At 48.7% G+C, this 27,701-nt stretch overlaps 1 protein-coding gene across 1 annotated transcript in view; it reads left to right on the forward strand.

Moving 5' to 3' along the window:
* Positions 1–890: 890 nt before the first annotated feature.
* Positions 891–27,701, forward strand: part of LOC146811698 (zinc-binding protein A33-like) — a 224,854-nt gene continuing 198,043 nt past the window's right edge. The window contains exon 1 of the mRNA XM_085618671.1: positions 891–1,369. Within this exon, the coding sequence (XP_085474797.1) occupies positions 893–1,369 (477 nt within the window). The 5' untranslated portion in view covers positions 891–892. The remainder of the gene's footprint in view (positions 1,370–27,701) is intronic.

Consider the following 27,701-nt stretch of genomic DNA (forward strand, 5'->3'; position numbering starts at 1 on the left):
AGCAGCTACCTATGTTATGCCATCTATTAATGTAATAACAGCACTTTCACAATTGCTTTATTAACCTTCCTGCTTTCTCAAATTTGCTTGAAAATGCACGATTTTTCTTCTTTTTTTTCAAAATTTTCTTGGGGGGGGTTATCCCCCCAAACCCCCCTTTTGGGGTTCGGGCTCGCTCGCTGCGCTCGCTCGCTACGGTGCTGTATGCTAATTCGTTTGCGCCCCACCACTTTAAAATCTCACCCACCGCCCCTGCCAGGGTGCCCTCCCGGGTGATAGTGAGCTTTACAAATACACCACGCGTTAAGATTGATCTCACATATGACATCACCGATTGCACCTTTCATTTGTAACATCTCCTGCGTTCTTTATGAATTCATAAGCTTTGCATTTGGGGTGGGAAGGTCATAGCTGTCTATACAACCACAACTAGTGAGTTTCGGTGGCTTTAGGGGCCTGAGTCACAGTTATAACGGCCCTTCGGATAATAGTAAGTTCTCTGCCTCCCCATCTCTCAGGGCCCGCTTAATTTCCAGCCCTTTAATTGCTCTGACGTTTTGTTACCACCCCGGTGTCCCAGGCCTTGTGAAGTAAAAATAATACAGTAAGGACAAATTAATTCTCCTGAAAAGCTCCGGGCTCCTTCATCAAAGCCCGACACGGAGGAGGGAGTGGGAGCTGTTCAGCCCTCAGCCTCACCCTCCTCCTCTGCACCCCAGCACCCCCTCCTTCTCCCTGGGCTCAGCCAATGGGAAGCGTGGGTCTTGCCGTCCCCCCTCCATCCCCGGTTCAGAGAGGAGCCTCCCCCCGTCCCCCCTCCTACGCTCACCCTGTAAACACTGCTCAGGGACTCAAGCCCCAGCTAGGCATGTCCAGTGTCGTCTGACAGTCAATGGGCACCAGTGGCATTCAGGGGTGGGTGGCAGCAGAGCCCATGGCATCGGCGGCGGCGCCGGGCTCAGTGCCCAGGCCGAGCACCGACCTGTCTGAAGAGCTCACCTGCTCCATCTGCCTGGAGCTCTTCAGAGACCCGGTGATCCTGGGCTGCGGGCACAACTTCTGCCGCGCGTGCATTGACCGGGTCTGGGACCACCCTAGCGCCCTCATCTCCTGCCCCAAGTGCCGCGAGGTGTTCCCGGAGCGCCGCTGCACCCCCAATCGGGTGCTGAGCCACCTGCTGGAGCGCAGCCTGCTGGGGGACGTCCGGGGGGCCGAGGGCGGGGCGCGGGACCGATGCCCCGAGCACAGCGAGACCCTGCGCCTGTTCTGCCGGGACGACGGACGCCTGGCCTGCCTGGTGTGCCGTGACGCCGCCCAACACCATGGGCATCGTTTTATGCCCATCCAGGAGGCGGTGAGCGCCTACAAGGTAGGAGAGCTCAGTGGGTTTTTACCCTACCCCAAGGAGATGTGCTAAGGTAGCAGGGCACTCATAGTGTGCAGTAACACGGTTAGCTCAGTGGGTAGCTACAGCTGCTGCTGAGATATGTCAGATACCTACACTTCATAGGTCCCAATCAAAATAAAAGTTCATGGGGTAAATGCGCGCACCTTCTACAGAGAGTGATCTGTATGCAACACATAGGTGACATGTGTGATATCAAGTTTAATATATTAAGGGCTTATCACACCTGCATCATATAAATGCATATAGCCTGAAAGTATGCATCCCAAACGTTTAGCTCAGAAGGTTGATGCGTCTGTTGCGGGCATTTATTCGTGTCCCAACAAAATTACTCTGGATGTTTAGTACAAACACACGTGCATTCAGCAGACCGTATCTAAGATTCCAGATGGTGTAACTCAGTGGGTTCATGCAACTGCTGCAGACATTAAAGAGCAGTGTTCAGGTGCGCGGTTTTTGTTAGCAAGACACCTTATTGCGCACATACAGCTGATTAAGTCTGTGTGCAAACTGCGGCCTCGGGATCTGATCACAGCGAATTGTCTCAGTGAGCAAGCTGCCTGGATGCTGTGGTCTGTGTGCAACATGCAGGTTACATTACATGAGCTCAGTCGATCTGTGTGCCTGCTGCAGAGATCTTGCCACTCAATGTGCTACCTGTGTACAAGTGTGTGAGTGACCCACAAGTGCCGGATTCTAATCTCATCAATACAGATGAGGGGGTTGCGGTACCTGCTGCAGTGATCTGTGTTCAATTTACAGGTTCCATGGCCCAAATTCGGTAAGCAGGTAGCGCGTGCCTCGGCAATAAATGTCACCTGGCGCCGGCACCCGCCCAAAGAGGCTGAACTGCGGATGTATGCTTGAGCTCAGTACTGGGGGTTGAGGAGGGTGTCGCGGGTCTGTACTGGGCCCTTGCCTTTACAGTTATATTGCCGTTGAGTGCTGGTACTGAGGCATTTTATAAACAGGATAACGGCCGCGAGAGCGGTGCACCAGCGTAAAGCCGGCCGCAGCTGGAGTGAAGGAAGGACCTCTTTAAGAAGCGGAGGCGGGGCGGGGGCAGGGTGGAGGAACAAGCGGCAGCGAGAAGGAGGGAGCTGAGGGGAGAGGGGATGGGAGGGATAAGGGAGGGGAGGGAGATGAAGGAGGGGTGGTTGGGCGAGCACGTGGTGGGGGTTTGGAAGGGGCGGTGGAAGGAAGAGAGGCAGAGGCGGGGAGAGCAGAAGATGAAGGGATGAGCACAGGAGGGAAGGAAAGGGGTTACACGAGAAGTGAAAATTCTATGGAAATGAGTGAATAGCATGGTGCCGCCATTGGCAACACACCCCACCCACACAAGCACATGGCATGCATGCTAAATAAATAAATACACTACACAACTTTTGTTTGAGTAAATATTGCTGCAGGTTTATTCCATACAAAAGTATGCAATCTGGTGGGTTATCTTATGGGCGATCTAAGGGCAGGCAGCTGTAACCAAACTGTGCTGCCTGCCCGCCTGATGAGCCAAGCAGCACTGGGGAGAACCCAATCAGTGCTACACCTTATGGGGTGATCCTCTTTCCACATCACGTGACATATTGGTCCCTTATTACTCACGCCCCTTTCAGGGCGGAGCGTAGCAAGGCATGCCCCCGGTTGGTAAGGACCACAACCGCCCGAAGGACTAACGGGATGCCATGAGGCTCCGGGATTTGGCTCTGGCACCCCTATTGTGCCCTGCAGAGGTACCCTTCTGTACCCATTTGCTTCCAGATCGCCCTGTATGTCCACCAAATCTCTGGAGGCGGCCTCCGTCGCCCCCAGAGCCCCCCACCAAAACAGCCATACTCTTACCTGCAACCGCTCATCTCTAGAGCCTCCTGCAAATCTAGAAAGAAGAGATCCATCCCTACTGGTGATAAATGAACCCCATCTTTATCAAAGTATCCTTTCACCTTAGCTTGAATCATCCCATGTCTGATGAATCAAAGGCCCCTCTGATCTGTGAACTTACGCATTGAACTATTAACCCTCTTCCAGGAATGTTCAACGGCCTCCTCTGACTTAGCCCCGTGCCACACTCTGCGGGGAATTATCTCAGACCACCAGAGCTCACATTGCCCCATGTATTTACTGATCTCCCCCAAGTCAGCTTTCATGGCTTGTAAGAGTGACCTCCTCCCCATAGCAATGAGGTCGATGCCGCCTAGGTGTATAACTAAGAAATTGGGGTGGACCCCCCTTGGATCAGTCTCTGTTCCAATCTGTTCATGAGGCTGCTCCATCTCATTCCGGGGAAACCCATCCAAACAAACTGTGTTTGTGAAAATCCCCGCGTCCAATTCCAGCGCGCAGCCCACTGCGCCACCCTGGCGACGAATGAATGCCCGATCACCCATACTTGGAATCCTGGTAAAGTGAAGGACACCATTTTTACTCTCTGCTTTTTAATGTTCATTGTATTAACGCATCATTTATCATTAGTACACTCAAAGTCACCACACACTATAATTATTATACACAAAATTGCCTTCAAGGGGGGATGTAATGCTTGTAGCAGTGAGACTCCCAATGTCTCACCTTTTTATACCCTCTGGCTCCATGCCTGCCTTGAACGCAGCTGTGGCTGCCCCGATCCTGAAGGAGTGACTAGAGTATTTTTTGTCAGGATGGGCAAGATCTGACTGTGCTAGGCAAGCCCTCATTATGCGTTCTATCTGAAATTTGGTCAGGGGCCCCAGGTCGGCGTGAATCAGGAAATAGCCAAGGACATCGGGCGCAGCGCCATATACTATTTTACCTTGGCGACTGGGCAGTATCTCTGATCCCCTAGAGGCCTTAGTACCACATCGGCCCCTCGTCCTGTCTGAACAGTTCTGGACTTTATGATGTGAATAGACAGGGTACCCTCCAGGATGATGTCCTGTCTGCTTAAGGCGTCGCCTGACCTATCTGTTTTGGACCTGGCCACCAGCTCACTGATTCGAAAAGCCCCAAAGAGCGCCAGACAGAATGCTGTCGAGAAGAGTCTGGCCTCAAACTGTGAATAGGTGTCCTGCTCAATCACATCCAACATGCCCTGGAGTGTGGGAAAGTCAATGGGAGCCCTGTTGTCTGGAACCCTGACCTCATCCCTGGCCCAACCCTTGAGGGCCACCCAGATAAGAAAGGACTTGGTAGGATCGTGCCCTCCCCTTAGTTTGGCATCATGGCTTACTGCCGCCAAGTGGCCGCATACCCAAGAATGGCTCCTCCCCTGTTCCTTTGCCCATAGTACGAATGCCTGCACTCTCTGTTCCAGGGGTAGCGAGGAATGGCCCTAAGTCTGTGAAACTTCCAAGAATGTGATGATGTGTGCCTTATATCTCTGCCTGGTACCTGGTGCCAGAGAACGTTCTGCTTCTGACCCTTGGATTTGTCTCCCCCCTTCATGTTCGTACTCATCCTATCCTTAATTTCAGACGTGCATTTCCCTATGTGCTGGACCCAGAGCCGAACCTCCATTTGGTCCCACCCCAGTTCGTGACACATTGCCATCTTTTTCCGGAATTCACGGTCGCAGCTGTACCAACCCATCCCACCGTTCGTTTCCACCTTATTGGTTATAGTGCGGGCGTACTGGAACAACCACGGCCCCTGCTCTGGGTATTTTTCCATGATCACCGCTGCTAAGATGGCAAAGCTTGCCCCCAGGTTGCAAATATTTTCTCAGGCCACGCTTGGAATCGCACTTTCTGATCATCCTCCTTACCCCCCATCTTTCTTGTGTCAACGCCATCTAGCCCATGCATCAATAAGGTGAATATGTCAATGAACTCACGCCTCCAGATCCCCCCCATGCCACTAAAGGCACCTCCCATGCCAAGGAGCAACGCCCAGCCTCCAATGGTGCCACCGCGACGAGTGGCAGGGGCACCGCAACTGCTTTGGCTGGTTCAGCTGGAGGTGTGTAAATGCTATCCTCCTGGGGGGCGGCCAGCAGGAGCACCAAAATGGGAGGGACTAGGGGCCTGAGCACCATCGCTTGAGTCGTCTGAGCAGTTGTCGCCCACTTCTGCCCCCACAGCTCTAGGGAATGCTACTTGACACTGCGCCGCCGTGGATCTGGGCTGGCATTGCCCCCACCCCCGCCATCTGCTGAGACCCAGGATTCCCTGTGTTGGCGGTTGCCTCGGGAGCTCTGTGGCTGCTCGCCCTGCTGGCTTGATCCCCCCAGACCTGTGTAATTGAAGGTGCCCAAACTCCGCCAACGACAGGGGGAGCGGGCGGGAGGGGTGCGATGGGATTGTCTAGACGTAATTGAAAGTTGGCCATCAAGCTTAACATAGAGTCCATCCTCTTACCCGTCTTCTCCATGTTCCCGTAGCCAACAGCGGAAATGTTCGGTGCACCCACTGGTGCAGCCAGCGCTGGCCCTGCTTCTTGCAGGTTGACCCCTAGCCCTGAAGAAATTGCCGAAAAACATAAAAAGGCAATGAAACATGTTGGCTTCTCTTAGCAAAGTGATGGAGCACACAGCAGTGATTAAAATTGGAAACAGTGCCAGTGATTGTTTAGCTCGCTTTTATAGTTTAGGAGCTAGAAAAACCTATTTCTATTGCTCTTACAGCAGGGGGTCAGGGTTGATAGGCACACAAATACATTTCTGGGTGCTTATTTTACCTTTTTTCACACTTTCATTTCAATTTAGCTGGGCACATCTTTTCACATATTGTTTATGGTGTGGAGGCTGCCAATGATGATAAGCGGAACACACTGATGAGAACCTATCAGTAGCTCCCTGGATGGTGTTTCCGTGAGGTGCCTCCACTCCTTTCACATATATTTTGTTGTTGGATGTGGGAAATTGTGGGGAGTGAGAAACACACACAATTTAATTCCCTGGGCAAAGACATACTTGTAAAAAAAATTAAACAGGGATAGGGGCACCCAGTGTGTATAGCATTGTTGAGCTAGGACCTAAGTAGTATAACCATGAACAGGTTTGGGGTATGCCCATGATGTTTATCCCGAGATATAAGCAGGTTTTTTTGATGAAAGAGTTGTGAGTGGAGGGCAACCTGCGTTATATCCCTCTGTAGCTCTTTTTGTGAAGGGTGGCCACTACCCTGACCTGGAGCCGGGGGGGTCTGGAGGGATGTCCTTATTGGTGGGCCAGTAAGCCCGTTTCGGCTTGCCCGGTCCTACTTCTATTGGTCCTACATGGGAGGCAACTGGTAAGTCCGCCACCACCCCAGAATCTTCTTGCTCTCAGGAGTTGAGCATTCCTTTAGCCCAATAGACTCCTTTGGCCTTAGCCATTGCCATAAAGTCCGCCCAAACTGCATTCTGTGACGTGCCGGGTTGGAACCCACCCACACAGCTGATTTGGGAAAACAAGGGGGCGGGGGTTCCTTGGCTATCCATGGCTCCGGACTTGCCAGACCGACGGCCTCTATGTGGGTCCTAGGGGGATAAAGAATCGTAAATAGCTACTCCCCTCATTTCCTGCTTGCACCTCCACGTGGCTGTGTCATGGGAGCCCCATGCCCCTACGCCCTGTTGCGTGTCCAACCCGCGTCTGCCCCAGTACTTACTACATCTCTTGCTCTCCTGATACCTATCCTGGCGAGCCGTTCTGGGGGGGGGGCTTCTAATATCCTTGATGGCTGGAGTGTACTTGGTGCGATGCGACTTTGCTTGCCAGCCCAAGGGCCTGTACTAGCTGTAATTGAAAATTGCATATCAGATCACCTTATACATGTTGTCACCATCCCTGAGCCATGATAAGCCCGAACGCCTCCCCCCCCCCCCCGTGCGCACCCTGGCCATACCTGATCCTGTTCTCTGCAAACCTCTCTTTGTGCAGTGCCTGAACGCTTGTTCCAATGGGTCCTGTAATAAGAATAATGTTACACTCCATTTCTGGATATTCCTGCCTCCTGATACCCTGCATCACTGACAGAAGCGCCACAGTGCGACCCTTTTAAACCTGTACCTGTTGCTGAGCCTTGCGCAACCATGTCTTTTAGGCGTTTGACGGCGAACGGTTAATCACCGTGCGAGTAACTGGAACAGAAAACAAACAGTCATTAACACAAAGCCCCTCCTACCTGTACTTCCAACCCGGTCAAAGCGGTTGGTCATACCGTGCTCATAGCCCCTGGTTGCTAGACTGTACCAGCTCTTATGCATCAGGGTCTGGGAAGCGCACCTCCCCCCACCCTGTCCTCTTGTCACCACCTCACATGGGAAACCCCCTCGTAAGCCCCCCAACAACACATAAAAGGACCAAATGATACTGTTGTCCAGTGCCTGTGTGTCGCACAGTCGTTTTATAGTTGTGCTGCGTCGAGAGGTCTTATCTTGGGCAGACTCCACCTACCCGTGAGCAACCATGCCGCTTGTTCTTGTGCAAAATTATTTGCGTCTTTGTTTTGCACCATCGGTTGAGTCTGGCCTCCAATGTGTCTTTGGGCCTCCACCTAGGCATTCTTGGCGCTACACCAAGAACCTGTCACTATACTACATCCCACACTGTTGGCTTGTTCAGTGTTTGGTACAGTGAGAGGAGGACTATCACTCCCAACACCGCCCACTAGCGCGAGTAAAAGGGGGCAATACTTCTAATAACCAAAACTACGGCTGTCCCTGCACTCAGCACCGCGCAAACACACACTGGGCACCTCTTGTAGTCATGTCGGCGGGATCCGATGCTCACAACCGCTGTGCCCCTATGAGTGGCTGGCGAGGAGCTTTCTCAGTCAGAGCCCCAGGGGATCGTTTACCGCCAGCGACCTGGGAACCCAACACCAGCCGCGCTCCCCTCTCCATGGAGGAGGCGGGAAATACAAATCCTTTTGGCCGGATCTGAACCAGCGTCAGGATGTAGGAAAGGTATTTATTATTGCCAATCGGTATCGACTTCAGCACCACTGCCGGGATTAGAACCTGCATCAAACAGAGGCCCTACAGATGCAGAAAGCGGCGAGAGCCCCGCACCCGGGGGATGCGGACACCTCCCACAAGCACTTGAGCTGCCCAGGGAAGAGCAATACACAGGACATGACTGCCCAGGCTGCAACTCTTTCATCCCACACAAGCGCGCTAGAAAGGCCCCTGATGAAGCGCTCCCTCCCCCATGGCGGCGCAACTCGCCCGGGCCATAACATAATCCTTGATGACTATACAAAGGATCAGCAGTCTATATGACTTATGCCCATTCCTCCGCGGATGGCTACTGAGGTGCTGCCCAAGGTTCTTTGCTCGCAGTAGTCTATGCGCCATGGCCCTTGATCAAGCTCCGGTGTCAGCACGTCCGGAGCCCGTGGAGCCTTTGCTCTGTGCCGGAGCTAGGGAAACAGTGCCGCGGTGTGGCGCATGGAATGACCTTTGTGGGGACTGCGGAGTGCCGGGGACGAGGGCCAAGATTAGGAGGACCCACGGCCTACAATCAAACGCAACGTAGAACCAGGAGACGACTTGCAGGCAGCGTTCCACGAGCCGGAGCCGACGAGGGCCCATATGCCGGTAGAGGGCCCGTGACAAGACCAGCCTCCCTCCGACCCCCAGCCAGTCCCCACACCGTATCCCGTGCCGCATGCACCGCAAACCAGCGGTCATTCAGCGTGGCCGGGCAGCGAATACCACGTGAGTGACGGGGGGATACGGCTTAACACGGGCTGGTGGCAGTGAATTGCCAGGGAGGGTGGATGTTTGCCGACTAACCTTGAGATGGCCCCTGTCCGACAGCACTCGCAAGACCAACAACAGCGACAATCAACGACTCAAAGACGGCGTGTCTGGGGCAACAGAGGACGCAGGATGGCGGGGGAAGACCTATATACCTTCCCCGAATCCTCAGCGCGCTGGAAGTGACCCACCTAGGGCGCCATAGGCAAGGATGGGGGGACTCCTCCCCGAGTCCCCGAATTAGAGAGGGGGGTGGGTTGGTGCCCAGATGGCACTAGAGGTCCGCCCTTTTGAGTGACCCGCTGCATGGGCCACGGGCAGCCGCAAATGTGATGTTTGAAGAGAGTGAGATAGAATGGATTGCCGAAGCTGTCCCCCCCCCCACACACACAGCAACAGACCTGGGTGTCTCCTCTGTTACTGCTTCCGGGTTCTATGTTACAATATTGTTAGAAAATAGAACAGCATTATCACGCATGTGATAATTAGGATACAATATTTTTGCCACACAATATTTTGGCTAGGGTGTTCATGTGTTATGCCTTCCGTTGCCCGCTGCGGTACCTCGGAGGGTGAAGTCTTGTGTGGTTAACAAGAGGGGCGCTTTAACCACCCACCAGTTCCAGACAAGTTTCACAGTGCCCACCACTGACTTCCATGCCAGCCACTCACTGAGATACCCGCTGCCAGCTTATCGCACTGCACAGCTGCGAAGATGCCTCACATTTCAGACCAATGCCAACGTCCCAGCCTAATGCCCCTCCTCACGCTGCGCCAAGCAGTGGCAGCTTCTCCCTGTGCTCACTTGTAATAACCGAAGAGGCAACCCACTACTTAAAAAAGGTCATAGTACTCACCAACAGCAGCTCCTCGTGATACTCACTAGTGCAAACTCCACACACAGCCCTGCCCTGGTGCATGTTCCTCAGAATACGCACCAGTGTCCGTTTCTCACACTGCCCACTAATGCCAGCCTTACCCATTAAAGCAACCGCTTGACATTGACATCCTTAGAATATGTTCACATTGGTCACCAGTGCAAGCTTCCCATACTTTCCACAAGCGCATGTTCCTCACTGCACACCAGTGCCAGTTTCCCTTCTGCCCACCAGTGTCAGCTTTCTCAGTGCCCACTAATGTTAACCCTTCACAGTACCCACATTGGCCACTAGTGCAGGCTTCTAATAAAGTACATCAGCTAAAGCTTTTCACACTCACACTGCTCATGGATGTCACATTTTGACATTGCACAATGGTGTCTGCCTCTCACACTGCCCACTACAGTAAGCTTCTTAAAGCGAAGACAAATGCCAGATTCAACTACTCACCACAGCAAGCTCCTTACTTTTCCCACCAATGCCAGCTTTTCACCTTCAATGAAAGAGAGAAAGAGGAAAATCTCCTAAGCACATCCTCCTAGTGAACACTACTTCCACTACAGCTGCTTAAGTGAGAAGAGTGAACTACCACAAGAATCCTCTCTGGGTGTTACTACCTCCCTGTGCTGGTCCTGGAGGATCCCGAAGAGAAAAGGAAAGGTCGCCCCGCCCACGTATTACTGTGGCATGCTTCTTCATCAGTGACCTGACCACATCAGGGTATGTAAATACTACACTGGTAGACTCAACTGATGTGGGAGTTCTGGATAAATTGTTCCTGGACCAAAGCAGGGGACCAGATGGGAACTAAAATACCTCAGGGTATACCCTTGGAATATCCTTTATTAAGTGGGTACCCTAGATATGATTAAAAGTTATCTGCTCATGGATATGCTGATAAGCTTCAGTGATTAATCTGTCCACTAATTCCTGCCGACATGTTTCGACTGGTGTGTCAGCGGTCTTCATCAGGGCTTCCTGACTCCCTACCTACGTGCAACATTCATTCCAATCCATGCACATGGATGAGGTATAAGGTGCTCATGCCTGTCTATGTGGTTTTGCATACAATGACCTACTTAGAGCTGTTTTTTGACAACTGGTCCAGAACAGGGGGCACCTCACCTGTAGTCACACATTGATCGATGCTGCTCCATTACCTATAGCTCACCGTCTGGCATCATCAAGCCTACTGATAGTAATTCAAACTTCTCACAATGCCTATTGGTGTTAGTTTAGCACACTGTTCAACAGTGTCAGTTTTCATACTGCGCGCTAGAGCTAAATACTCGCAGCCTACTAGTGTTAGATCCTCACTCTTCCTACCAAAGCCAGCCTTCCACTTTCCCTACCAGTTCCTGCTTTTTATTGATGTAACCCGCCTGAGCTCCTCAGGCTCCATACCAGCGGCAGCTTGTCAAACTGCTCATCAAAGCCATCTTCTCACATCAAGCACTATTTGCTTCTTTTTTGTTCAAGCCTACCAGACAATGGTCTGTGACTATGAAAGACATATTTTGGAATTACCAAGAAGAAACAGGGGCTTGTAGCCCGCCCATTGCGTACTATTGTTTGATTTTCCTGTCACTTTCAATTGCCTGCTTCTTATTCGTGTCCCGTTGCTCTCTCGTCCATTGCTTCTTCTCCCCACACTTTCCTTCGTATTCCATCCTCCCGCCCGAACCCTCTTTCTCTCCCACCTGTTGCTTTTCCCTTCCATCTCCATCTTCCGTGTGGCTTCTCCCCTGCTGCACCCTCCTTCCCTCTTGTCGGTTGCTTCTTCTCCCCACCCGCCCTCCAGGTTGCCTCCAATCCCTGTGTTGCTTTCTCCCACCAGCCCCTCCATATTGCTCCCCCTTATCCACACCCCTGTCTTGTCCCCTGTTCCTCCCACACCACCTATTTGTTTTATTGACTGGCCCAACTGGGTAAAAAAAAATGTGCTTGTGTCATTTTATAGGAATATGCATGCACATGCTTACAAAATGAACTGACGGCTGCACACATGGGTCATATGTACCCACTCGTGCCAGTCTTATACAGCACATCAGTGTCAGCCTGTCAGTCTGCCCTTCAGTGCAAACTTCTCACACTGCTAACCGGTGCCAGCTTTTCGCTGTGGCCTCTGGTTCTGCCTTCTAATTTTGCCTACCATGGCAATTTCTTGCCACTTTCCTTCATTGCACCCTCTTCATACTACACACCACTGGGCCACTTCTCACACTTACGACCAATACAAGTTCCTGACACTGTCTACTAATGCAAGCACCGTATGCTGCACACCAGTGCCCATCTGACAAACTGCCCACCAACCTGAGCTCAACTGCCTGCCTACAAGCACCAGTTTCTCACACTGCCCAACCATGAATTTCTTTCACATTTCCCAGCAGTGCCAGTTTATATTACTCGTAGCCAGTGCATCATTCTCCTAATGCTGGCCTTTCACACATTCCGCCAAAGCATGTTACTTATACTGCTGCCCAATATAGTCAGTTCTTCGCACTAGCCACCAGTATCAGTTTTGGCAGTGCACCTCAAGAGCATACTGCCACACTGCCCATAGTGCCAATCTTCACAGTGCCCTCTAGTGTCAGATTTGCATAAGGGCCCTCTTGTTAGCAGCCTCTTACACTGTCAGCAGTATAAACTTTTCACTTTTCACCACCACCATCAGCTTTTCATCACCGACAGAAGCCTCCCACTCTGCCCACTAGTGCAAGCTTCTCACACTGCCCGACTATACCAGCTTCTCAATCTTGTCAAGCAGTGTAGGTGCCTGTCTATGGGAACTTTACATATTAACCTCCAGTGTAGATCTCTAACATTGCTCAACTATGTAGGCTTCTCATACTGCACTCTAGTTGTGGCTTTTCACAGCACTTGTCATTGCAAGCTTCAAACAATACTCACTAGTATGACCTACACACAGTTCCAACCAGTTAAAGGTCCTTACAGTACCCGTGGTGCCAGCGTCCGAACCTGCAGACCAGTTGAGCTCATCAACGTGAAAATATTTTATACAGGGTTGGAATGGGCATTAGGGCAATTAGGCAGTGCATGAAGGGCTGATCTGATAGGTCAGTGGTTGGGCTGCTTTTTTAGGTCTCACCTAGGCAGTGCATGCGCACTGTCTCTTCGAGACAAGCTGTAGCTACAATATGGGCTTGAAGCACCACCCATCTTTTTCATTGGTTCCTCTTACTGTTCTTTGTAAATGCTGGCTTTTGTTTGGTGAATACGCTTAGAAGTCCCTCCTTTTGGACTTTTGTATCCTCCCATGAGGATTACCCCTGTTACATGTGCTCTAAAACTTCAGGTTATTTAAGATACTTTGAGAGCACTTTTTTTTGTTGTTGACCTGCCTTTGCTCTTGTTAGGTTTTATGTTTTGTTTACTTTGTGCATATAACTTCATGGCCGTTTCATTCGCCATGCCTTCAATCTCCCTGTGCCGTCCCCCACCCCCTCACCACCCCCAGAACATTGCTTGCCCACCTCCACCACCCGTGCGAGGCCACTGCATGCTTTTCCTTTTGTTTAATTTAAATTAAATTATTGCTTCATTTGCTGTGCCATCACTTAATCTCCCTGTGCTGTCCCCACAACCCCTAACCCCTACGACAACACTGCTTGCCCACCTCCACCACCCCTCCAAGGTTGCTGCTTGTTTTTTATTTAGTTTCATTTAAATTACATTAATAGATTTATATAACGCACCTACCCATGAGAGTATCCAGGCACTGTCCAGGGGCACTGGGAGATTAAGTGATTTTCCCAAAATCACAGGATGTTGAGGCGATGCTGAGATTCAAACACAGATCCCCAGCTACCGAGTCAGCAGCTCTGACTGCTGCTCCATATCCTCTGGGGATCTGTGTTCGAGTCTCCCTTTGTTGACATAGCAGTGCCAGTAAAGACGTGGTAGCGGGTGCAAGGAATGACATGGTTAGATTCCATCAAAGAATATATTTGAAAAAAACCTAAACAAATATATTCTTTGAAGGAATCTAACCATGTCGCTCCTTGCACCCGCCGCCACGTCTTTGCTGGCACTGCTATGTTGGTAAAAAAAAAATGCGTGCATCTTTCTGCATTTCTGTTTTCCACATCCCTCCCAAAAATCTGGCCTCTGCCCAGTTGTGGTATATTTGTGTTTTATTTACATCTGTTGTCTGGGCCTCCCAGAGGCTGTTCGCAACATGTCTGATGCCATTGTATTGCATGTGTGTGGGGAGCAGTTCGAATGTTTTTTCACCCACCTGCCCATGCTCCATTGGCTTTTTCCCCACTTTCTACCCACTAGTGGCAACTGCCTCTCCTGGGGATGCTACTCCATGGACGGCCCTAAAGGCATTTTATGATAAAGGTAGTCATCCCTCACTGTGCTGCGCTCCTAGTGACTGCATGTCTGCAATTTTGGGGGATTGTAGTTACACTCAAGCCAAAAAGACAGCCACAGTTGAAGGAGAAGAACAAATACACAAAAGATGGTGCAATCTTTGTCCGTCTAATATATTGTCACCACTGCTGCAGTACTAAGCGCTAGATTGATTGAATCCCACAGCAAGATACATGACCGTAAGTAAACCCAGAAACCATGAAAAAATGCACATCTAAACAGCTGAGGTGCTATGCAGCTGTACTCCCTGTAGTAATGGGTTTTACAAACATTGTGGACTTATAATTACAGTCTAGCGAATGACTTTCAGACAGGACAAGGCCTCTAGCACAACTAGTAGTACTGAAGCAGCTGTCACATGTCAGATGGACCAGAGGTGTGTCATTCTTTTCCAGCTCATTTGGCCATGTCCTAGCTCTACCGACATCTCAGTGGTTCATCAACTTCTCGAAGGTCCACCTTTTTTAACCCCTTGCATGCTTCTGACGGAACCACTCCGTCATGAGCCACGGGCGCCGTGTGCTCATGACGGAGTGGTTCCGTCATGCTGCGGCCGTTGGCGGCCGCTCCTCCCACGCGGCGCTGTTTCCCCGCCTGTGCGGGCGATCAGCGCAAGTGGGTGGAGTCATGACGGAACCACGCCGTCATGAGCACAGCTCGCCCGTGACTCATGACAGCGTGGTTCCGTCATGAGCATGGCGGCGCCGCGCTCACCCCAAACCCTCCCAGTGCTGCGGCGGAATTCGCGCCGCAGCGAAGGGGTTAAAGAAAAATATTTTTACACACCCTATTCTGCCTGATCAGACAGTTAAGGTTTTTATCTTGTAAGTATATATATTTTTTTAATCCACTTTTCCCTGCCATCGTGAAAGATTAGTTTGAAAATGTACTTTGCGTGCTGCAGTATGTTACTTCCTAAATGGTTGTGGCCTTTTGCTTCCTCCTGGAACAAACAGTTCACAATATATTTGTTGCTAGTCACATGATCTGGAGTGAGTGACTTTTCAAAACTTCCTATCCATCTCTCAGTATTCGATGGTCTGTCTTGAAGTTGTCCACAAAAACGGACATGACCACTGACAGGGCGAACATCACATTATTGGATTTGAAGTGGGCAGTGTCTGGTCGCATTTTATCAGTTTTGTTGTTTAAAAAGCTACGTCCTAGAAGAAGTTTAGCGGAGTACAAAAAGTGCAGTCGTCAATAAAACTTTACTAATGTTGTTCAGGACCGTGTTGGGGTAGACAACTACAATATACACTGTGAGAAACCAGCATTAAAACTACTTAATTTAGGTAGGTGGGTGTACTAAGCAAGCCAACTTGCAACCACCGTAATTAGTCATGTCTGGAGTCCTTGACAGTAGATGTTGCAACACCCAGTAAAATGAGCTGCAGGGCTAAACACTTATAAGGCTCCAAAGGCGTGACCTATTGGCTATGCCAATGCTTGTTTGCTTGTGGGACTGTTTTACGGACAGGTGGGCCCGTTTTAACCGTTGGTTTCCTGGATAGTACCACAAGCATTGCCTTATCAAGCACACATACATGCAGTGTAACATAAACATAGCATAACGTGTATTTGTAAAGCCCACGTTCACCCAAAGGGTATCTTGGCGCTGAATCACAGATGTCTATTGTTACCCAACTCACTGGTGCTGATTTTTTCGACCTCAGAAGGATGAGAGGCTGAGTGGACCTGCCGGGATTTGAACCTGTCACCAGGAGGTCAAACACACATCCCTAAAGTCAGGAACATCTTAAGGATTTTGGGGGCTCTAGGCCAAACATACTTTGGGGCCCCCTATTCGGAACAAATTTGAATGTATGATCCAGTTTCAGTTCTTTTAAGCCCTCTTCCGCTAGGTCACTAAGTGCACATGTCCAAATTCTAAATATGTTTACATCTAGTATTTAGGGAGAGTGACGTATATTTTCAATATTGTAACACAGCAGCAGCTCATTGATATTACTGCAAATAATATTTGTGACACCCTCCCATTTCTCATATGTGGGGCGGTCCTGTTTTGTTCTAAAAGAAAGTTTTCTCTGAAGGTTGCATAAAACATTCACCCGTCTTCCATAGACTCCCAGACATCACCCACATTATGTATGGGGGGGGGGGCGGCTGAAAGGCGAGGGCCCTGGGCCAGAGCCCACTTTGCCCATGCATTAAAACGTCTCTGCCTACAGTGGCTGCATTAGTCCAAAAATCCACCAGACTCAGCATTGTTATATACTTTGCAAAACACTTATATAACGTCTCTGCACGAGTTCAAAACTGCCCTATTTTTAAATCACGGGCCACTTTTTTAAGTATCTGATTCGATGTATGTGGGTGCCTGGGCCTATCTTCTGACCTATTCCGACTCTGTTTTTACATCACATAAAAGGGACGATTCTGAAACGGACAAAATGCCAATTTCTCTCTGCTCCTCGCAGTGAGATCTTCTCACTCAGTCGACCTTTGTTAGATTCTCACGCTTCCCATGCGCGCGCTTCCCTCACTTCACACCAGTGAAAGCTTCACCACAACCAGTGCCTGCGCCTCTCAGTACACACAAGTGGGCGCTCTCACGTGTTCAGCAGTGCCAGCTTCTATCTCCACCTTTAGGGCCTGCTGGTCACGCTGCTCACAAGTGCTAGGACTGTACCCTCTCCTTCAGTGCCCGTGTTTACATTGCGCACAGTGTCATTTCTGGCACTGTCTACCAATGGCAACGCTTCACAGTGTTCACAAGTGCAAGCTTTCTCGCCCTACCCAATACGGCCAGCTTTGTGTAGTTCCCAACAGCTTTTTGCGCTGATTACTAAACTTGCAACCCGCTAGGGGCAGTTACTATCAATCCGCAAGTGCCAGCTTCGCGCTCTTTTCACCAGTGAAGGTTCCTGGCACTACCCACCTATATCCGCATCTCACACAGTTAACACTGGTATCACTCAAACTGCACACGCACTCCAAGCTGCTCTTACTACTCACCAGCCCCTTATTCACACACCTCCCATGAATCCCAGAATCTCCCTGGACCCGCCAGCGCCGGCGCCTAGCACTATCACAGTGCAAGCCCCCGCCACTTCGCCCCTAGTGAAACCGCACACACTATAAAAGTGCCACATTCTTACTCTGGTCATTAGCGGTAGCTGCTCACTGTACCCTCGAGTGCCAATCGCTTACTCTGCCAATCAGTTCAGGTTGTGTGTACTAACCAGTGTGACGTGTTTCCCAGTCCCACACTGCGCACCACTGCACATTCTTCACACTTTCCACATTGTTCACCAACGCTAAAGCCTCACATTGCCCCCCAGAGCAAGGTTCTGACAGTGACCACCAGGCCTCGTTTTCGTATTGGAAAATAGAGTCCATTTCTTGGATTGCCCCAAAGTGGCAACTTGTTTAGCCTGGTAAATGGTGGTGCATACTGGCACGAGTGCCAGCCTATCGCACTGCCAGCCAGTGCCTGCTTCTCATATGCCCCAAAGCAAGCACCTTCCAATGACCCCCAGAACACACTTACCACACTCTACTGAATGTGCACATTCCTCAAACTGTTATTAGTTCCGTCTCCTTGCATTGTCAAACAGTGCAGCTTTTCACACTGCTCACTAGTATGAGCTTCTCAAAGTGCTCACCAGGGTTGATTCCCCACGCTACTTAGTGGTGATACAGCCTCTCACCACACACTTGCCTCCACACCCAACACTGCCTACCAGTGTCAGCTTCTTACAGTGACCCACCACTAGACTGCACTTCTCAGAACCAACCCAGTCCCAACGTCTCACACTGTGTGCACTATTCACACACTCGTCACCAGAGCCATCTTTTCTCGTTGTTAACCATGCCAAGCTCTTCACACATCACCCAGCAGCGCAAGCTTCTCGGGTCACCCTCCAATGCCACCTTTTCACTTTGCCATCTTGTTGAAGCTTCTCACACTTCTTATCTAGGACAGCTCATCGCCCGTCTCACCAGTCTCACCTTCTTACACTGGTCGCCCGCACGAATGTCTCATTCTGCCACTAACGCTGTCTTCTCATAATCGCCAGCAGTGTGCGATCAGCACTGCACACGAGTCTAGTCCCTTACCAGGGCGCGTATTATTCACCACAGCCAGCTTTCCACACTGCCCATAGTGAAATGCAATTGCCACCCTGGCACACTGACCCTCTATGCTAGCAGCTGACAGCAATTGACACCCTGGCACAGTGACCATTCATGCCAGCTACTGACAGCAATTGCCACCCTGGCACATTGACCATTCATGCCAGCTACTGATAGCGGCTACCAGTGTCTCCGTTTCCCACTCTCCGCCTGTGTGTTTCTCACTTTGCCACTAAGGCGCCATCTTCTGGCACTATACAGAAGTGCAACCCTCTCACACTGAATACCAGTGCCAGCTTCTGACACTGCTAACCAGTGCTAGCTTCTCAAGATATGTACTAATTTGTCAGCAAAGTATATTTCTCCGTACAGTGCCCTCAGGGCAGCCTTCTCACACTACTCACTAGTGTCATTTCCACACACTGCTTATCCTGGTGCCCATCAGTGGGCACCCGGCACTGCAAGCAAGACCAAGCTCCTCGCGATTCCACCAGTCAAGCCAACAGTTCCATCCCCTCGAACTACTCAGCAGTGCCAGCTTCTCGCACTCAGCTGTGCTACCCAGCGGTGACCACCAGTGCCTGCTGCCCACGTTGGCTACCCGTGCCAATATCTTGCTTTACGAAGCAGTGCCAGCTTCTTACATTGTTTCCACTGTGGGCTTCTCAAATGATCTACCATGGGTCTCACACTGCCCACAAATCAGGGCGTGTCACTATTGAAAGATGCCAGCTTCTCACACTGCCAACGGACAAGCTTCCCATCAAGCTTACCTGTGCCACTCTCTTACACTGCCAGCCAGAGCCATCTCCCAATACTGTCTATAACTGCAGGATGATCACCCCACCCACCTGCGCCAACCATTAAATCTACCCCCAGCGGCAAGTGCTCTTGCTGCTCCCAAGTGCAGCATCTTCTCACTTCAAACCAGTGCCAACATTTGATGCTGGCACCAGTGCCAGCTCAGCGTGTTGCCTCAAGCAGTCTGTTTGTCTAGCAGCTCCCACAATTTCCTGACCAGCATTGTTTCATCTGTGCCATCTTCGCACACTATTCACAAGTGTCAGTCCCTACCACCATCTATCTACCAAGCTTGTATAAAGCGCTCTGATACCTTTGGGTCTAGTTAGCGCTACATAAAATCTATAAATAAATAAATCTGTGCCAGCTTCACCTAGGGCCCAGGGTTTCTGTTTTTTGCATGTTGCCCAGCAGGTTTTTAGGTCTCGCCTGACCCAGCGTATGTGCTGGTCTGGCGAGACTTTTTGTGAGGGCTCAAAAAAGTGCTACCATGGCCAGCCTAGAGCTACAGTGCATGTGCGCGGGCGCGCGCGCCGCGCTTGATCGGATCACTTTCACTTTCGCGGCAGCACGGCCGCTTTGATGTTTGATCGCGATCACTTTCACTTTCGCGGCCGCAGGGTCACTTTGATGTTCTCCATGAGCCAGTTCTGGGCATGAAAACTATACTGCATTATCTAATATACATATTTTTCAGAAACGCTAGAAGCTGAACTCCACCTGTCAAATAAATCTGTTGTAAAAGGCACTTTATTTAACTGAGTCATTTGTGGCTGCACGTTTGAGCGTAGCAGCAGTGTGTGCCACAAGCACTTTATACCAGTAAAAAACAAATGAGTGGGGCCAGAATATAAATGTCATGTGTAGAATAGACACTTATTTGAGACCACGATTTAAATTTAAGGGTGAAATATGTTTGTGTCAAGTTGAACTGCAAGACTTACAGCGAAATAAAACACTGAGCTTGTAGGGAAGACCTTTTCCATTTGTTTTCTAGTTGTTCATAAAGTGTAAAGGAAATCCACAAAGCATAGATTTACATACCATCAAACTAAATGTACCTCATTTACATAGTCTACAGTGACCCTGAACACGTCTTGGCTCGCACTCTCAAGTATCTGCTTTGGACATCCATGGTCACGACAACACCGATAACCAATACATATTTACAATCAAAGAACCGCGATGAAGCTAGTGCATCTTGGCAAACAGAGGAGCACGCCACAGTACTGACAGATTTGATATGTGGTAAGTAAGGCAGCTTAAAGAGTGATTACATTCCATATGCCGTTTCGTAGCAGACACACGCCTGTCAGAGACGACATGCCAAGAAAGAGGCTGTCACTAAAAAAGGTTTTCCGATGTTGCAAAATGTCAGAAGCATAGGTACACTGGACTCATCGTAAGAGATGACGGTGTACGAGGGTGACAATCAGGACAACGAGTCATGCAAAAAGATTTTTCCTCCATTACAATATGCAGTCAGAAAAATGACTCAAAAGGGAATATCTTAAGGGACAATAAAAGGGAAAAGTCAAATAAACATCACAGTTTAAACATTTTTTTATACATAAATATATATTTTAAAATGGAACTTCGTTGAAAATAATACATTTTTGTCCTTTAATGTTTGCACCAAAGTTTGGAACCCCACTGTGCAAAATGCAGTCTTTTGGCCAACCGAGTTTAGTGCTGAGTGTGCAGGGAGCAAAGGTACAAGAGCAGGGAGTAAACAATGTGTTATGTTTTTTAGAATTAGCTTGGAAATTCCCGTACAGAATATTCTCACCTTAAATCTGACTTATTTAAGTTTATTATAAAACTGAAGCTTTCATTTGGAGATGGAACAAAGTAAGGTTAAGTGGTTCGGTATATGGTGAATCCTCAAGATCAGAGGGTGGGTCTTCCAGGTCAGCAGAGGAGGACTAGTATTCAAGTCCAGGAATGGCGCTACCCTGCCAACACTTCCCATTGCGTCACTTGTCCGCTTTCATGCTAGTTTATTCAATGACCTTCACCCCGCATCTTTTTGTTTCCCCCTCGTTGGTTCCCTCAGATGTCACTTCAGGTTGCGTTGTTCAGCGTGTTTTTTCAGTCCTTGCCCCCCCTCCCTTATTACAAATGGTGTCCATATTAACCTTCAAGTCGCACCACTGACAACGTGCTTTGGTGCCTTAAAACGTTGCAGTTTATTCAAACATAACATGTTTATACAATTGGCAATATTCATGGTCATACCAATTGCCCTTTGGGAAACGGCCACTACAACGCGGCCGTTTCCACGCATAACCATAACCACGCATGCATTACAACGCATGCGTGGTTACAACGAATAGCTTTTACCACGCATACCTTTACTACGAGATACGTTGTAAAGGCATGTGTGCTAAAGTTAAAAGTAAACAAGCATTGGCATAGCCAATAGGTCTCGCCTTTGGAACCTTATAAGTATTTAGTTATGTAGTACAATATCCTTGGTGCAACATCATCAACTGTTGCATGGCTAAACACTTATAAGGTCCCAAAGGCGAGATCTATTGGCTATGCCAATGCTTGTTCTATCATGTTGTTTGAGGGAGCGTTTTTTAGGGGGCACGGGGGACCTTCACCGAATGATCGAGGGAGTGATTTAGGGTCAAAAGGGGCACCTTAACTTGAGGCTGGGTGCCTGGGAACGCTCGCACTAAAAATGAAGGAAACAGATATGTGAGTCATGGAAACTAAGCCAAAAGGTTTAACAGATTTATTTAGAAGGTATAACAATAAAAATACAGAATACAAATATAGTGACCTCGCATTCACAAAGAGTCATATGAATCAGAAGGCATTTCTACATGGAAGCATTGAACTCGTTAGAGGAGAGACATTTCAGAAAATGCAACTATTACGTTTGCAGAATACAAATCTCAGAGACACATTTATAAATGTGTCTATGAAAAACATAAGTTAAATCAAGGAAAATGTTCTCAGAATGCAAAACACACTTGATCTAGAATACTGAGAATACTCATGTACCAACCTAAAACCTAAAAGAAAGCAGCCTTGCAAGTGTAATATAAGCATTAAATTCTGAATAAGAAAACACCAATTTAGAGACAAAATAGCATACATAGCATATACAGCAAATATATTGGCAAGTTAAACTGTATCTTAAAAACAAAAAACAAGAGCTCTTGGGGAGCACCCTCACCCGCCTGCCATCTACTAACAGACGGGTGGGTTAGTCCACTGAGAACTGTGTGGCCTTCCTTTTTATACTTTTTAAGGCTATGAAAAGCGCACAGTAACGTCATCTCACGCCACTTCTACCTACGTCACATATATCAGACGTGTCGTGTCTATCCTACTAAAAGCGGAACGTAGACTAGGTGAAAGGTTATATTCTCAGGCCAAGCGCTCGTCGTAAATTGCATAGGGCAAGCAGAAAATATGTAATGCAAAGGAATAAAAAAATATATATATATATCTAGATATATGTGTCTGAGTTACCACATTCATCACCCCGGTCTGACGGTTGTTGCGGTGGGAACTTCTCTATTCTCATGTACATACCCAGGATGTGATGTGCTATATGTCGACAGAATAGAGAGACAGTGAACTCTGCGCCAGTGAACTTCTCACACGGGTAGGGTGGGAGCAATCCAGGCTGGAGCAGAAGAGCCTCGCCGAGAGAGGCTGGCTGTGATTTTTGGTCAGACCAGCCTAGAGCCTGCTGTTCAGTAAAGATGGGTGCAGAACTCTGGTCAAGTTAACAAAAAATAGGGGTTCATACTGGCTGAGTGACAAGGATGGCCCAGGGCATTTGTTATATAGTAAAACAGGACCCTCCGGTCAATTTAACACGGCCTACAAATTAGGCTTGCTGGGCAAGGACAAGGGTCTCATACCTCAGATGTGGACAGAACGGGCCTGGGGTACCCTATGATAAAAAATAGACCCTCTCTCATTGTGTTTGCAAATATATACTGAAGCTGTAATTGGAATGCGTATAAGTGTGCTTCTGTGAATGAAAGAAAAACTGCTCTTAAGATATATGACTAAATTATATATGTGGATATAGAGCATAATGTTTTCTGACCAAAACTCTCACACTGCCAACTAACATAACACTCTCACTCAGTATTAGTTTCTTTCACGCCCCTTCTAGTGGCAATGTATCACACTTCCTGTCAGCAGCATCTTTTCACACTGATCACCAGTGCCCCCAAGTGGCAGTATTTCACACTACTCCTCTGTACTGTGGAAATTTAGCCTGCAAACTGAACATTATCTGCGCCATCTTGCCTCTCCCCAGCGCCACGCACAGCGAATGCACGGCCGCCATTTTAGGCACCCCACTCTCTCCCCGCTCACTCTCGACCGCCAGCGCTTTCCCCTGGCGCTGCGAGCATCCCCCGCGCGCCGGCCACCCCCGCTCTCTCATACAGGCCATAAACCCTCTCCTTCTGCGCGACCCTGCTACGGAACCACATCCGACCGACATCCCATACATGGTCATGCCTCTCCTTTGATAACCTCCTTCCTCTGCGCCCCATTGTCTGAACTGGTCCCAGGCCATCACCTAGCCCTGCGGATGCAGTTTATTGCCCCTACTGTAAGGGAAACACCCCGCATCAAAGGGATTACAGTAGATCAAAGCCCCTACCCCCTGAGACCCGGCCGGTTGCACACACCCCCGGGAATTAGCGGAATTCCCTGCTGCGCGATAGCCATCTCCCACTGCGGGTAGGGTGGGAACTTCTACTGTATCTATGTGTGGGATCGGATCTGAGCCGGGGCTTCAGGGGATGTTCTTTCAGGCATCAAGAGAATCTCAAGAATGTACTATATGTAATAAAGCAATAAACCGGTGTATAAGAGACCAGGTCTCAGAGATGCGGTTAGAGCACCTCGTGACGATACCTTGCTGTCTGATCTGATGTGTTCTGCTTCGACGGAATAAAACTTTGTTTCCTGCCTTCCAGTCTCCGGCGCCTGCCTCTTTCATTGGTAAATTATCGAGTGGTATAAGAGGCGATTACCGCCGGGCAAATACTTGAAAGGTTATCGACTGAAACTGCCGCTACCATTTAACAGTACCAGCTCCACACAAGGCCTCTGCTAATCACATCTTCAGTCACTGCACTCTTCTCATGCTGCCAAAGGGGCTCAGTGAGATAAACGTTTGCTACCGGCATCTGTTGACGCCTCAGTCTTCCATCTTTTTTACAGCGCCTAGACATGGCGATACCTCGCTGGCACTCTAATCACCAGAGCCAGCCACTCACATGGGGCAGTCTAGTTATCTTCTCATCCCATTATTATGATACACTCAGATCAGGGTTCTCACCCTGCATAGCGGCGCCATCTTCACACACTCCTGAACATATCCAGTTCCTAAAATATCCTCAATTGCCAGATTCTTGCAGGGCAACAGGATGTCTTCTGCTCATACTACTACCAGGGCAGTCATCTCACATTACTGCACTGTGCCAGCTCCTCACACTGCCCACTAGTGTCAGTTGTCTGCATTGTTACAGTGTTTATTTCTCACACTACTCACCAGGGCTAACTTGTAGAAGTTCACATCAGTGAAAGATTACTGTTCCGCCCACCAGACAGCCTTCATTTTGCTTTAAAAATGCCGGTATTTCATGCTACTGAGCACTGCCACCCACTTACACTGACCACTGGTAAGCTTGACACAAAACTCTCTTATTGTTCGGCAGCTCCACCTTCTAACTATGCCCTTTAGTGAGTGACTGATACACTTCTCAATAGTTTTATCTACTAACACTGTTCACAAATAGCTGCCCTCACATTGTGCATCAGTGTTGTCATCTCACATGGTGTGCAGTACAAGCTTTCACTGCTGCCAGTAAATGCAAGGGCCCCACTATTCTACCCTATGTTAACCTCAAACATTGCCTCCCAGTGGAAGCTTCTCTCACTGTTCACCAGTTCGAGCATCTCATAGGGCCAACCATGCCAGATTCTCACATGACAAGCAGGCCAGCTCTTCACACTGTTCACCATTTCATGTGTCTCACATGTCCAGCAGAGGCAGTGTCACAATGCACACCAGTGCGGCCTTGCAACATTTCCCGCCGTACAGCTGTGCATGCGCCTTACAACACCCACATCTGTGAGTTCCTCCTTGCTCGACCCTCACACAACTCACCAGCAGAAGCTCCTCCAAGGTCTTCAATTCCACCTCGTTATACGTCCCATCAGCAACTTTTCCACTCTGCCACAAGTGCTTCTTGTAGTGTCAACTGGTGCCAATTGGATTCTCACACTACCAGCCAATGTCACCGCCTTACATTGCTTATAATAATAACTCCAGATTTGTAATGAGTGACTTTTCACCTCAAAGGGTATTCAGGCACTGGGGGCCGCCGAGGAGATTAAGTGAGCTATTGCCCGGAGTCACATGATGCTGAGCTGAGCTGGCGCCGGGGATCGAACCACAAGCCCTGCGCTCTGGAGTGAGTTGCTCTGGCCACTGTGCCACACCTCTCTTCCCATATATGGGTTCCTCCCCTGATGTCCGTCAGTGCATGCTTTTCACAATGCCCAGTAAGCATTCCTCTCTTGGAGATCACCAGTGCATGCTTTTCTGGGTTCTCGTTATGTAGGCCTCAATATTTTGGCCTGCAGTATCTTCTGGTAGACATTCTAGTGCAGGGGTCTCCAACCTTTTCTGTAACCAGAGCTACTTATGTTCAAAGAAAATTTCCCCGAGCTACTAATATTGTTAGACTTGTAATAGCAAACACATCAGAAAAGATTACATTAGTGGCGACCTCAGTGCATCAGATGGGCTTGCCAGCAGTATCTTCAAAAAGTCTTTGTCAATTTGGAATCCTTTTACAAAGGTAGTACATAACAGCTGTAGCTGAAATGCTCATGGCACCAAGGTGATATATTAGTAATAAGTCTCCCCAACGCCACATGATTTATCAATTGGCTCTAAAGGGATTTTGGAAATTCAAGCATTTTTCTCCACACATTACCTTATCAGCTCTGAAAATACATAAATGTGTATCTCGAATAAACACTTTTCGATTTGGTACAAATATATTAAATCAGCCAAGCTTCTAATTTAGTAGAGCGGGCAGCACACTGGAGAGCTACTCATGGAGAACTGGAGAGTTACTCAAAGGGAGCTGGAGAGTTACTCAGAGGGAACTGGAGAGCTACCAGTGGCTCACGAGCTACCTATTGGATAAGCCTCTTCTAGTGGACAGCTCCAGGATCCTTCTCACATTCTTCTGAAGCTGCATGACTGGATCCTATGAGAGAGGGGGCATGGAAAGGAGAGTAGCTTTCTCATCAAGAGACAACCTCCTTGTCTACACAGAAGGTACTGGAATGGCTCATCCATTAAGGGGTATTTGGGTCATAGTGCTCCTACGCAGTGGTGGGAATGACAATCATGCCTCAACATGCACACTCGAGCCAAAAATCTCTTTTCAGGGTCATGGGCTCCAAGTCCTCTGCTAGGCCCAGAAAATTGCCATGATAAAGCTCAAAGTGAGGAAAGACATAAATGGGCGAAAAACACCTCGTATTTGATGGAGATTTTTTCATAATTAAATGTTTTTGCACACATAATAATATTAACATGCAGCACGCAAATGTATTTACTGTGCATTTTCCAAGTTCAACTGACTCTAGTTAACAGAGGGCGCATTCATTATAAGATGGCTACTGTTAAACTGCCATGTTTCTTTTTTGTCATGTATCTTCTTTTTTCCATCTTTGTAGGAAAGCTGTACCAGAAAATTTGAATGATGTATCATTTGTTTTCTCTTTTCTATGTGAATGTTTATTTTACACAATTCTTATAGTATGTGTTAATGAACACCCGCCGAGTACCATTCAAACAGAAAATCTCATTATTGTTGCAGATAGCTGGAGACTGAAGGACATTTAGAAAGTTTGCATTGTGTTTATGCTTGGGAACATAATGGATATGTTTTATATTTCTGTTCCTCAAACTCATTGGTTCTTCTCCTGGGAATCCTGTGTAGGGGTAGCGAAATGTTAGAAAAGAATTAGAGTTAGTTCAGACGCCCTTTTCTTCTTGTTAGAAGAAGCTTTACCTGCCTCTTGGAGAGAATTCCCATTCCCTGTGAGCGCATGTTTTCTACTGCCTTTCAGAGGCTTTGCTGTTGACAACTTTACTCAGACTTCTCCCCAGTTTCCTGATTTTCCCCTAGCTTTGCACTGTAGAGTGTTCCCTTTATGGGAAACTGATTTTTCTTTGTTTTATTTGAGGCCAATGTATAACAGCTTGCCTTTGAATTTACAATTTTGAATTGCTTTGAAATATATTGACTAATACATTACTGTATTTGCTATTAAATTATAACTAATTTGATGTTTTGCAAAGCTAATACTCTCTCACATGTTTGTGAGGCCTAATGTGCTTCGTGTTATCAAAATGTCTTTTTGTGATGTCAGCCTCAGTCGGAGCTAAA

Source organism: Triturus cristatus, chromosome 7, assembly GCF_964204655.1.
Source record: "Triturus cristatus chromosome 7, aTriCri1.1, whole genome shotgun sequence".
Classification (NCBI taxonomy): domain Eukaryota; kingdom Metazoa; phylum Chordata; class Amphibia; order Caudata; family Salamandridae; genus Triturus; species Triturus cristatus.